We start from the raw sequence: 13,241 nt of genomic DNA, 5'->3' as shown, positions 1-13,241 counted from the left end.
CTCAATATAAAAAATAAAAAGGGCTTGGGATGTGACTCAGTAGCAACATACCCCTAGGTTAAATCCTTAGACCCAAAAATTAAAAAATAGAAAAATAAAATATTTCAGAATAAAAAATAAAGAATTCAAAGCAAAATTTTAGAACAGTGATTTCATACTATATGGACTTTTAATTGAAGAGAAATTACACATATTTATATCCAACAATGGCAAGTCTTCATAATTTGTACTGGGAATTTGACAGTACATGACTATGAAATTATTTCACACTACTACTAACTAGAAGAGAAAGGATAAATGGAAAAAAAAGGTGACTTCAATAACTTTGGGAGAGGGTAATAGAAGTTAAGGAATGCACTGTGCCTCTTTGACCATGAAAAAAATGCTACAGAAATACCTGTATGTATATATGCATAAATATGAGCAAATCATACCATTATTCATATCTATTTCAGGTAATAAATGATTAATTAATTTACTCAATTTATCAATTATTAATACAAATGAAATGGTTACTAAATAATTTGAGATGATTCACTTTAAAGAATGTCACTGATACTTGTATGTACATTTAATACTATATAAAATTCTTAACAGTTAAAACTGAACTTGAAACTGGAACCAGTACTTAAATGCCCTAAATTATAATTATGGCATAGATCTAAAGCTTATGGGCCTGGTTTCCCTTATATAATTAATAAAAAAGTATTATGTACTTATTTCTATTTTATACAGAATCTAACAGAATGAATGCTAAATACACAATGAAGACTCAATGAATGACCTAAATGTCTTATCCAGAGATAGCATTTTCTTAAATACATAGCTCTTCTTCCCATCTTTGAATCACATTATGAACTACATTTTTCTTCCCTACCAAAAAATAAATAAAAGCATAAAAATACACAAATATTGAAGAAGTTATCAGATAGAAAATACATACAAAGTAGCACAATTATAACAACAAATTCTTTATTCTAAATCTAGTAATAATATTACTTTTTCTCTTTTAGATAAATATCTCCATGTTCCTCAAAACTATCTCATATGTAAAAATTCTGAGTCAGCTAACACTAAATTTGAGTTAGGTAATAATAAATTTCAGACAAGTTAAAGTAAGTATTAAAAGTGTGGTATTAATATAAACAAAACATAAAATTATTAAAACAGTTTCCCTAGATGTGTTTATGTATATAATTGTAGGTAATTAAACATACATAATAAAGACTAATTTTCCCATTAAGGAGTGACAAATGACAATCTAAATACAAATAAAAAGAGTATTCAGCAACAAAGAAGCTAAAATGTATAGTGTTTAAGCGAATAATAAACTAATGTCAAGAGTCTGAATTTTAAATTCCACTAAACTTCAAAATCTATACACACAAACACCCAATTAAAAGAAAATCTACAATTGCTAATATATGGTTTTTATACTACTGCTGCAGCCAAACAATCAGCATACCTAATTTTAGTACTAGGTAAATTATTTATCAATCAAATTTAAGTTGTTTTTGTGACAATCTGTAAGTATACTACCTCTATAAACATCATTACAAAATCATGAGGGAATTGAAAAATAAATAAATAAATAAAAGGTCTTCATTAAGCAAATTCAATTTAGCCAAGCCTCTATTAACTGCAAAATGATGTTCTAAAAAGGGAGGATGTTTATTATGTACAAGTAAACACATCGTTTCATTTACATTAACATATTGTGATAAGGGGTTGGGCATTCCCCTATTTAAGTTTTAATATGGAATTCTCTCTTAAACAGAAATTTAATACATATTTAGGGGAAAAAGTAAGCTATATATTTATTACAAAAAGATCTACTGTCAAAACATGTAAATACTAAGCATATATGCTAATTTTAAAGGTAAAATCTTATTAATATAAAAAATAACTAATAAATTATTTTGATCTTTGAATATTGACAAGACTACAACCAAATTAGAAAATATGACCAATTATATGGTTTTACTTCAGATTTTTATACTAGATGAACTGCAAAAGCCAATGTCTAACATTCAAATTCCTTCATTTACCTTCTATAATTGCTGCTATAACCTTTACCACGAGGTGAAGGGCCATGTACGAATCTACACGTGTTTCCATAGAGGCAGTTGCCAGTCTTCAGCCAGTTACGGCACTGTGTCTAAAAGACAAATATTACTATGTAAATTTCATATTTATTTCTGAAGATGCTAACAGGACAAAACTAAAACAAATACTATCAAAATTACAGCTAATCTATGATATATTACTCCCCTAATGATAAAAAATTTACAAAACGAAAAAAAACATAAATGCAACCACTTTTTCCACTCCTTTTTATAAAGAACATTAAGCAACATTTATTAAACTAACATTCCTATAATAAAACAATCTTCCACCTCTATGATACTGATCAGAATTTTCTATAGCAGGATTCTAATAGAAACTCTGGGACTACTAGTGACAGACAACTCACCTCTGCTGTACTGCCAGTGCTTGGTCCAAGCCTCTCAAATACACTGGGTCTTCGAGATGTGCTATCAGAGATGGTCTTGGTATTTTCCACCGTGACCTTCCTCCTAATTTTTGACATTTTGTACTACTTTAACCAAAAAAGAGAGAAGCAAAATTGTGAATTTCTTCAGTTTTAAATAACTGAGCCCATAACTTACAAGTAAATAAAACTAAGGGCAAAATTACATAGGATTCTCCTTGGGGAAAAGAGTCAGAGGAGAAGTGATATAGATAAACAAAAATAGCCTATCTTCCAAAACATGCCTTATTAGTAAAGTCACAACAACTTTGAAATCTGATGTCTAGAAACATACTTTTTCTGCATGGTGAGAAAAGAAATAAGATTCTATTCACAGTTTTCATAGTAGAATCAACCTCAGAAAATATAGTACCAAATGTTTACTTTATAACTTATTTACAAAATTTGTTTCAAAATTTAGCAACTCATTCCTTTAAGGAGTTAACCAACAACTAGTTTACTGAAAAAAAGATATGTCAAAGAAAATGAGAAAATCAAATCAGATAAATTTTTATTGTAATTTTTATTTTTTATTTTATTTACTGTATAAAACTCTTTTATACAGCTTAAGTGACAACAAAAGTTATACTTCAAAAACCAGCATGGGAGAAAAATGAATACCATTTAAATATTTTGTCTTACAGAAGTCACAGAAAAGCAATCTGATCAAGAATATTTATTTTATAGTACTACAGACATAGAAACAGAGAGAGAGAGAGAGAGAGAGAGAGAGAGAGAGAGAGAGAGAGAGAGAACGAATGAACACTGCAATGTTGCAATGTTAATAAAATGGTTTTCTTTCAAACTAGGAAAGATTGTAGAACTAGAAAAAGTCAAGGTGTTTCTATAATCTATCCTATGCTGACATAAAAGTCAAAGGTGCTAAACGTTGGTCAGATGCAGTGGTGCATGCCTATAATCCAGTGACTTGGGAGGCTGAGGCTGGAGGATTGAGAATTCAAAGTTAGCCTTAGCAACTCAGTGAGGCCCTGTCTCTAAATTAAATACAAAATAATAATTGGGATGTGGCTCAATAGTTGAGTGCCCCTGAGTTCAATCCCAGGTACCAAAAACAACAACAAAAAGGTGCTAAAAGTAATAAACAGGCTATTTTACCACTATCAGCAGCAAGTAACAAAAAACAAATTGTAAGAAAATTTCTAAAAAGTAGATGATAATATTCTAACACTAACAAGAAAATGATAATATTCTAAAACTGTAATAGAGAGATAATTAGACTATATAACTGGATGATTCAATGACAAGTAAAAATATGACTTAAGGACAGTATGATATACATTATAAAACAATATTAAAATCTAGACCAAGAAATAACCCAAAGCATACCATGGGAAGCACTGTGGGAAGTGGGTAGGAATTGCCTAACGGGGGGGGGGGGGGGGAGAAAAAGGAAAAAAAAAAAAAAAAACAACTAAACTATATCACACTTTATATTGGCCAAAACTTGTTATAAAAAATTCCTAGAATGAACCATGACAGCTAAAAACGTAAAAGTTCCATTTGGTATAGAATTAGTCTTTATAAATATTCTTTAATATGGTTTCAAAGTAAAGACATAGTACTTGGAAAAATATTCACAGTATTAAAAATAATAATTATTATTCTTTTATAAACAATGTTTGGTTGAATTGGGTCCTTCAGGTCACATTTTGAAAAGATCCAAAAAATGAGGACAACATTTGACAGGTAAAAACAGACAATGACTCAAAAGGAAAAGATGAATGATATAATGATTGCTTTAAATTGGAAAATTTTATTGTTCTTACTCTTTTAACGTAAAATATAATCAGTATTTTAGTACATTAGCAAATTAGCTTTTAATAATTCAAAGATAGAGAATAACTTAAATGAATAGGAATTTGCTACAACATAGAATCATTTATGTATCAACTGTTCTCCAAACGAGGAACTGCATGCCATTAGTGTCAGCCTTATAAAGATAATCTTAATTTTTCTGAACTCATTTGCAACTCAAATATGAATTTATAGAGGAAAATTTGGCAGTTTCACATGTCCATTTGATTTATTTAACATAAAACGATTAAAAGTATAACAGCTAAGAGAAATAAAGCTAAGAAAAATCTTCTAGAAAATGTAGTTTTAACTGAGAAAAATACCCAGAAATTTACAATTTATATCACCTAAGATTTAATAAAAAGTAAATGTGCCACAAAATATATAGGAAAAGTTTATAAAAAAAACACATTTTAAAGTTCCATTTTATATTACTGTAAATATTAACATAGTTGTACATTATAATCCCCATTATTTCAACTTTGAAAACATTTCTTTTAAGAAACTTAAAATTGAATTAATTCAGGCAGGTGCAGTGGTGCACACCTGTAATCCCAGTGGCTCAGGAGGCTAAGGCAGGAGGATTGTGATTTCAAAGCCAACCTTAGCAATTTAGCAAGGCCCTAGGCAACTCAGTGAGACCCTGTCTCTAAATAAAATTAAAAAAGGGCTGAGGAAGTGGCTCAGTGGATAAACACCCCTGGCTTCAATCCTCAGTACCAAAAAAAAGAAAAACAAAGAATTCTAATATTTCCTCATGAGCTATACCTAGAACTTATAAAGAAGGACAACCTTTTAGCCTGCCTTATCCCACCACAGTGCCTCAAGAAGATTAATGGGTTAGTTGTGTTCCCCAAACCCCCACCCTCAATGCACCTCACTCCCAACAAACTCTCATCCAAATAAGGGGGAAAAACCAATGGTTACAGATTCCAGTTGGGACAATGAGCTTTTTATTATTATATCTGAAATAATAGTCAGCTACTATCTCCTTTCTTTTTTTTCTTGAGAGCTCCAGAACTCTTTATCTGCTTCATCACTTTCATTTGGATCACTATTATTCTCCTCTGACCTACTGCTAGAAAGCACCATTTCAGAGCTTCTTTCCAATCCCAGATCCCTAAAAATTCTGAAGATTGCAAAGGGTTTAGACAGTTATGTCAAAGACAATCAAGTGAACACTATTGATCCAAGATTACAAACCACTCCCATCTCCTTGTATCCCTGCAACTAAAAAAGTTAATTCTCACACAGTGTGAGGATGGCCTTAGGCCTGAGCCTAAGCAACTCCATTTTAAAAACTCCAGTTTGAAACCTGCTACAGAGCCCTCCAGTATGGCCCTCAGGCACAAACAAGTCACTTCTTAGAATGAAGCCTCTGGCAGGCTGTCCTCACCCTATAAGGGGGAAAGACAAGAAAATCAAGAGGGAAAGGCAAAAAGATCAGGGTGGGGACTACCAGACCAGATGTTTTAATCCCAGGGTAAATGAAGTCACAGAAAAATCCGGGGCAGCTGATAAGGATTGAAAGGGGGGGGGGTGATAAAAAGCCCAAAAATTTCCTATAAATAATAGAGCAAATGAAGAGACATTCAACCAGCCAATACTGAGTAATGCACACAAGCTGAAGAGCCTGATAAGGACCTGGACTGACATTCCAACACTTGTCATCATTTGCCTGATGATCCTCTGCATGGTCCTCACCACTCTCAAACTCTATAAGCACATCTTGACCCTGGTGAGAGCTGCAACTTCTCCCTACAACCCTCTCCTCAGCCAGCTGTCAGCTCCACAGCAGGAGAAGCCTGCCTTGGTTCCTGATCTGATCACCATGGTCTGAGTGTGCATCTGCTGGACTTAAAGCCTAAGGCTTGAGACTTTTGATCTGATACTTGAATTTAGCATGCAGAGGGAATGTCTATCATTAGCCTATATGACTAAGTGTGTTTGTAGTGCTTAGAATTAATCTAGAATTGTCTGCTGTGAATTGTCTATTGCAGTGCCTAGTATTAAGGATTGTCATTTTTTTATTAAGAACCTATACAGTGAATTGTATTGAATGATTTGAGTAAAGCACTGAAAAGGGCAGAAGCATGTGATCATTTATTTCTTCTTCTGGACTGCATAAGTCACACCTTTTGCCCATCGTGACACACAGACAAAACTGCTTTTACAGGTGACATCAAAAACTACTCAAGGTGTTGGGGTATAGCTTAGTTGGTAGAATGCTTGCCTAACATGCACAAGGCCCTGTGTTCAATCCCCAGCAACAACAACAAAAAAGAAAATACTCAAGATTTACCTATACAGTTATTTTCCTACAAATTTTACTCCTAGTTACTGTTGAGTCTTCCAATTTAGGGAAGAAATGCAATGAAGTAAAGATGTACTCTGTATTTCTCAGAGTCCACTAATGCCAGACCTTGCCCTAAAATAGCAATGTATCTTGGAACCAAGTCTAAAGAAGACCCAATCAACTAAAGAAAAAGGAGAAAACAAATTAAAGATATTTAACTAGAATTATTTTGATCATCTGCTATGGTCTGGATGAATGTTCCCTCAAACTCCATATATAAGGTTTGGTCCCCAGAGTGGGAGTATTGAGAGGTGCTGTGGACCTTTAAGCGGTGAGGCCTAATGGAGGTCCTCAGACCACTGGGGACAGGGATACTCTCAAAAGGGATCATGGGACCTAAGTTGGTCTGTTTGTCTCTGCTTCCTGGCCTGTGATGCAAGCAGTCTGGTTTTATATGTGTTTCTGCAGACTGTGCAGTCCTCCCCAGGGGCCCAAAGTGATGGGACCAATCTTGAACTTGAACTTCCAAAAGTGTAAGCCAAAATAAACTTTCTTTCTTCTTAAGTAGCCTGTCTCAGGTATTTTGTTATAGTGACATGAAATTAACAAACCATTCATCTAGGAACTTCTATCAGTAGTCAATAAAAAGTTATTAGTACAGAGATATTCATGAATTTTCACATATAAAATGCTTTTGATTACAAAGAACACAATATATAACTTTTAAAATTCCATTTGTCTGAAAATACATACATAACTACAATGCACCAGAAATAACTACCTTTTCAAATATTAATTTAAAACTATGTAACCAACTTAAGTAACAATTCGAATTTTCAATACTATTTAATAGTTTGGGCTCACAAAGGAAGATGAATACTATAACAAAATAAAATGTAGATTTCATTAAGGAGGAAAATCTTTTCAACTTATATTTGAATAGGCTTCAAAGAACCTTATAAATGCTTCCAAGTAGAGGCATTAGGAACAATAAGATATAAATGCTGTCAAAGAGACTTTCCTATTTCTAAGGTCACATCAATAACTTATTAATTTATTCTCTTCTCTGAACGTTTTCCTCCATTTTTGATTTGGTTTAAGTTGTCATCACACTTCCACTTGCATCATGTTTTCCCAAACACAGGCATCATCAGAGCCAGGTAACACTGGTTCAGGCCTATTCAGTTATTCTACTTCTGTCCATTTATAGAATAATAAATATCTGGAGTTTCTATAATCTCTTTTCAATTAAAAAAAAAAGGGACACCAGCTTAAGAGTCTACTGATTAAAGTAGTCTTAAAACTGGGAATTGCTCCTCTGCTCCAAGGAACTTAATAATGTCACAACACATTCAGAGGTTCCTAAGATAGATACACTGAAAAAGGAGAAACTTAGAAGGTCCTCTTTTTGAATAAATAATTATACCTGAGGCCTGATTACTAAAGTCTGGTCAACAAAACATATACAAATTGAGATTCTTTTATCAGCTTGGGACTGACCACAAGTATTTTGGATTTCAGATTTTGGAATGTTTGAAAACATAAGATAACTTAGAGATGGGACATAAGTTTGAACACAAAATTCATCTATGTTTCATATAGACTTTATACACATAACCTGAAGATAATTCTATAAAACATTATTAGTGTGTCTGTGTTTTAACTACAACCATCACATGAAGTCAGTATAATTTTCCACTTGTGGTGTCATGTCAGTGCCAAAGAATTTTGGATTTTGGAGTTTTTCAGATTTGGGATGCTCAACCTGTAAAGATATAGTACCTTCACTTTTAATCCATTATTACATCTTTCCTGTGTCTTATCTACTGGTAACATAAATGAAAGCATAACTCATTTTAATATGGATAAGTAGCAGCACAACACTAGAAAACTGTTAAATAATTAAGCAATTTAAACTACATATTATTAACTAGTCGTAGGACAAATCTCTATATCCAAATTTTGAAGATTAAAAGCATTATATCAAAAATATTCTTTAGATTCTTTAGATTCTTAAAAGGAACGAAAACTGATGCAGAGGTTTGAGAGAACTTTAAAAAATAATTTTCTAACAACAATAAAACAACCTTCCAGATTGCTAATCTGTAGATTTAAGACTAAAAGTATTTCAAACTGGACTCCAAATAGAAGCAACAATATATGTATTAGCAAGGCAATTATGTAGTACTGTACAGTAATTTATTAAAAAGACTGTGCAAGGAACATCCTTTGTTGGCAGCTACTATAAAGTGAATAGATTTACAACATATGAAACTATTTTTATAAGAATAAAAGACTGTATAATATAGATATTTATATATGTATACAGATATATGTATATAGGTGTGTGTGTATATATAATATTGTGATTGTATCTCCCACCAGTTAAATTTTCACTGCTATTAAATACCTGGTAAAAGTACTTCCACCTCTATATAAGATGGGCAGGGAGTAGATGAACAGGTGTGGAAAACTAATTCTCCAAAAAAACATAAGTGAAACAATTTTTGCTTTCCATATGCAAATACCAATGCATATTAGAATATAAATCAACACTGATGACATTAAAATTTTAGTAACACATAGAAGTTAAAACAGCATTCATTTATTATATTTTAGTATTTCAAAATTATATTACAGATATGAAATTGAGATAAGTTTTCACATTTAAAATATGCAACCAATGTTCATTTGGAATCACCATTAATCTGGAAGTCAGTAAGTTGCATACAGTTGGCCCTCCATATCATTAGTTTCAACAAAGTATGTCTGAAAAATATTCAGAAATAAAAAGTGTGTATACTGTAAACGTTCATTTTTCTTTTTCCCTAAATAACACGGTATAGTAATAATTTACATAGCATGTACAATGTATTAAGTATTCTAAGCATGGAGATGATTTAAAGTATTCAAGAGGATGTGCTTAAGTTATATTCAAATACTATGTCATTTTTAAATAGGGACTTGTGCATCCAAGGAATTTGGTATACAAATCAATCCCCTGTGGATAATGAGGGTCAACTGTATATTTGATAAAAGTGAATCCTATCAGATGCACAAGTGAAAAGTCTTAGTTTCTAAGTACACTATTCTTACAGACACAAATTGCTACATGTCTGTATCAACTTTCCTAGTGTCTTGTCTGTTATAATCTAAATATTAAATTGGAAATTATTTGAAAATTTATAGATTATGTCCACAAAACTCTTCAAAAAACTGTCGCTTAAGTCAGTATTGCCAAATATAACAGAACTAGACCCAGCTACCCCACACCACATACGCACAGACTGTACTGCATAATTATATGGATTTATTGCAACAGTATCATGGACTTTGAAAACTTGAGGCGTCAAGATCATTTCCCAAACTTTTAAAATTACTTCTTTGAAAATCCAAACATCTGCAAAGATTACACACGCCCAAATTTTTCAAAATAGTTCAAATTAGTTGAAAGCCCCATAATACAACTGAACATTGTATTCAATGTTAGGACCTTGCCCTCCACAAACAAGATCCTACCAAAATCGCAAATATTATCAACTCTGAATAATTTTCAGCCACATAAATTATTCGCCTATTTAGAAAAAGAAAATGCCAAATGTCAGACCCTCTCCTTTTACTCCACCTTTCCCAATTTCGGACAGATAGTTGCCAAAAGTAACTACCTAGGGAATGTAAGAATAAAGTAGCACTCCTCAACTCCAGGATGTACGTCGTTATCACTACCGAGAAATAAGCAAGACACATAATCAAAAGGAAGACCCCCTTTTTCTCTAATAGGCTGGAAGGCGTAAAGAGGGAAACTCTAAATCTAAGGGGGGGGGGCGCACCCTTTCAAAGCATACAAATGGGAATGTCGCGCCAGGGTTCCCATTGCCTGTTATCAAACAGGAGAGGGGCACAATCTTGTGTCTGTGTGGACCTGTCCCCCCTAGACAAAGGTCACAATCATAACTACAACAAGAAACTAGGTTTGAGCACAAGAAGTTATTACAGAACTAGGAGTGGGATGCTTAAGCAGAGCTCAAAATCCTAGCATAACCTAAAAGGGGACGGTGGACAGCCAACCCAGGCCTCCCCACTCCGGGCCCGACCGACGCCTTTCCTCAGACACCCACACCAATTCACTGAACGCTTACCTCCTCCCCAAGCACCCTCCCCAAACGTAATCCTTAGGTGTCACTGCCGCCTCCGCTCCGAGGAGCTGGGGAGGCGACTCTCTGTCCCCGCGCCTGGCCCCGGGAGGAGGACGACGAGAGGGAGGTGCACGCGCGGCTCCCGGGAACCGGCCCTCGGCTAGAGAGGGGCCCGCGGGGCGTCTCAGAAGTGGAAACAGACTTCCGCTTCGCCAGTGTCAAGCGAGAACCGGACGTAGGAAAAAACAGAACCAAGAGACTGGAGAGTACGAAAAGGCAACGAAAACACTACCAGGCCGCTAGGAGGATCGCCTCAAAACGCCGCCGGAAGTCAGGGTTTACCCTGGTCCTCTATAGACCAAGGCAACTTCCGGCCGCCGGATTAGTCGTCAGCGCGCCGGCACCGCCCCTTGGTGGACACGCCTCCGGGGCGTTAGGTCGGCTGCGTGTTTCGGGCGTTGGTGATCCACACTTGTGTTGTGAGATCGCGGGGAGTACTCTGGGAGCTAGGGGCCGGTGAAACTCGCCCTTAAAAATAAAGTTAAGGACTTTCCTCTTTTTATTGTATAATTTCTTGCAATAAACAACCGCGCAAAACGCCATATTCGTTGCTGAAAGTAACCACAGCCATTCATTCGCTCAACAATTGTTTATGGAGCCGGCTGAGCTGGAGCAAGAGGTGATATTTATCTCATGTTTGACACCCCTCCCCTTCCAGGGCCTTTGTCTATTACTGTGAAGCAAATGGAATACACGGTTGTGTTTTTGAAGATGCAAACAAATTTATTGAAAAATCAGGGAAGAAATCTTTAGTGTATTCCTGGCCACCTTTCCTTTTGTTGCAAGATCCAGTGATCTGCATGAAACTAATTATTAAAATTGCTTGAGATAGCTAGTCAAATATCAGAAAGCAAAAGATCAGTATCTGGGCTCTTACAGATTAAAAAAAAAAAAGTTAAAAACACTCATGAACTCCCTTGTCTATCGTGATTTCCAAGTAGCATGCATTTTGTTTTTGACAAAATCAAGGAGGCAAACCTTTGATCAAAACTATGGATCAAGCCTAATAGAAACTTGCACAACGATTTGGTTTTTGCTGGAATCAGTAAATTAAGAATATGGAAGCAAAGTGAAAAATCAAGAACATTAAACATGTCTGACTACATGCCAAGCTATTTTAGCAACAGCGGCGAGAGCTTCTGTACAAGTGGGTTTGATGTAACGCTCAGGCAGCAAGAATCCATATCTGCCTTTATCTCGAAGTTCAATTGTAAATGAATATTTGATGCCCAAATCATAGATCCAATCATCGGAACCTCCAGGAGCTAGGTCTAAAAGAAAAAAGAAATTGCTTTTTGAAGATATGTCAAAATTAACAATGGGATTTTTTCTTGTAAAAAATGAAAATGGCTTTGCTTTTTTTCTATAACCCATGTTTCCTATAGAAAGTAGAGATTGAGGGAAAGCAGGTTAAGGAAGAAAACAAAAATGACCCATAACTCTCCCATAATCCTTCAAAGAAGTGATAATCACCAATAACTTTTTAATGTCCTTTTTTTCAGTGCATGCTTTTGTTTAATTTTTTTCTTACTACACAAATAAAATCACAGTGTGCACACTGTTTTGTAATATTTCTAAATATTATCATTGTGATATTTCTAAATAAAGTATAAGTTCAAATCTACACCATTTCCTATAATCTCATAGCATTGCTTTGTAAACCTAGATATAATTATTTTAAATGTTTATTTAATTGGGTACCTTTAATTTTTTTCTAATTTAACTAATAAAAACAACTTCACAATGGGCATCCTTGCTTATAAATAATTGCATCTTTGTTTCTGTAGGCTGTTCTTTCCTTCAAGTAGATTGGCTAGTCTAAGGTTATGTACTTTATTTTTACACTTATGAGGCATGCATTTTCAAATGTACTTCAAAAGAATTGAACCATTTATACTTCCAATAGCAGGTTATGAACATGCCCACTTCTCCCTCCTACACCATTGATGGAAATTATGCATTCCAGCAATGTTGTGGGTGAAAAATAATATTATCAATTCATGTTTCTTTCATTATCAGTGATTTGCACATTTTGTTTGATATATTTATTATCCATCTTTATATTTTATATCAATTATCCTTGCTCATTATCTACATGGTTCATTTACAGATTGTTCATAAAAACATTAATGCTAATAGCCCTGTGTAATATGTGGAGAATTTTTCTCATTTGGATTTTTTGGCTGGCAACTCAGGTTATGGCTGGGTTTTTGTATTTTAACATCTGATCATACTAGAATTTATTTTGGTAAAACATTTGTTAATAACTAAGTTTTTATTCTAAATAATGTCATGTTTTCCAGCTCCATTAATCAAATAGCTTCATGTTCTTAATTGGCTTGAAATACCTTCTTTATGAGGTACCAGATCTCATATGTTTGAATATTTTTCTCTATTCACTATT

The 13,241-nt window shown here is 34.1% G+C and overlaps 2 protein-coding genes across 8 annotated transcripts in view; both read right to left on the bottom strand.

Annotated features, from left to right (window-relative positions):
• The window catches only part of Zc3h13 (zinc finger CCCH-type containing 13), an 80,605-nt gene extending 69,492 nt beyond the window's left edge, over positions 1-11,113 (bottom strand). For 5 of the 7 annotated variants that reach the window (XM_077795183.1, XM_077795186.1, XM_077795187.1 and 2 more), the window contains exons 1-3: positions 10,781-11,091; positions 2,474-2,599; positions 2,049-2,158 (exon numbers count right to left, since the gene is read on the bottom strand). In XM_077795183.1, coding sequence (XP_077651309.1) covers positions 2,049-2,158; positions 2,474-2,590 — 227 coding nt within the window. In that variant the 5' untranslated portion in view covers positions 2,591-2,599; positions 10,781-11,091. Of the gene's footprint in view, positions 1-2,048; positions 2,159-2,473; positions 2,600-10,780 lie in introns of all 7 variants that reach the window. The other 2 variants (XM_077795184.1, XM_077795185.1) reach the window with 2 other exon arrangements.
• A 457-nt stretch (positions 11,114-11,570) lies between these two features.
• Cpb2 (carboxypeptidase B2) overlaps positions 11,571-13,241 on the bottom strand; it is a 52,736-nt gene continuing 51,065 nt past the window's right edge. The window contains exon 11 of the mRNA XM_026381047.2: positions 11,571-12,108. Within this exon, the coding sequence (XP_026236832.1) occupies positions 11,924-12,108 (185 nt within the window). The 3' untranslated portion in view covers positions 11,571-11,923. The remainder of the gene's footprint in view (positions 12,109-13,241) is intronic.

The sequence above is a fragment of the Urocitellus parryii genome, chromosome 2 (genome assembly GCF_045843805.1).
Source record: "Urocitellus parryii isolate mUroPar1 chromosome 2, mUroPar1.hap1, whole genome shotgun sequence".
In the NCBI taxonomy this organism is placed as follows: Eukaryota; Metazoa; Chordata; class Mammalia; order Rodentia; family Sciuridae; genus Urocitellus; species Urocitellus parryii.
The sequence above is the reverse complement of the archived record's forward strand: the minus strand, read 5'-3'. Positions and strand labels throughout refer to the sequence as shown.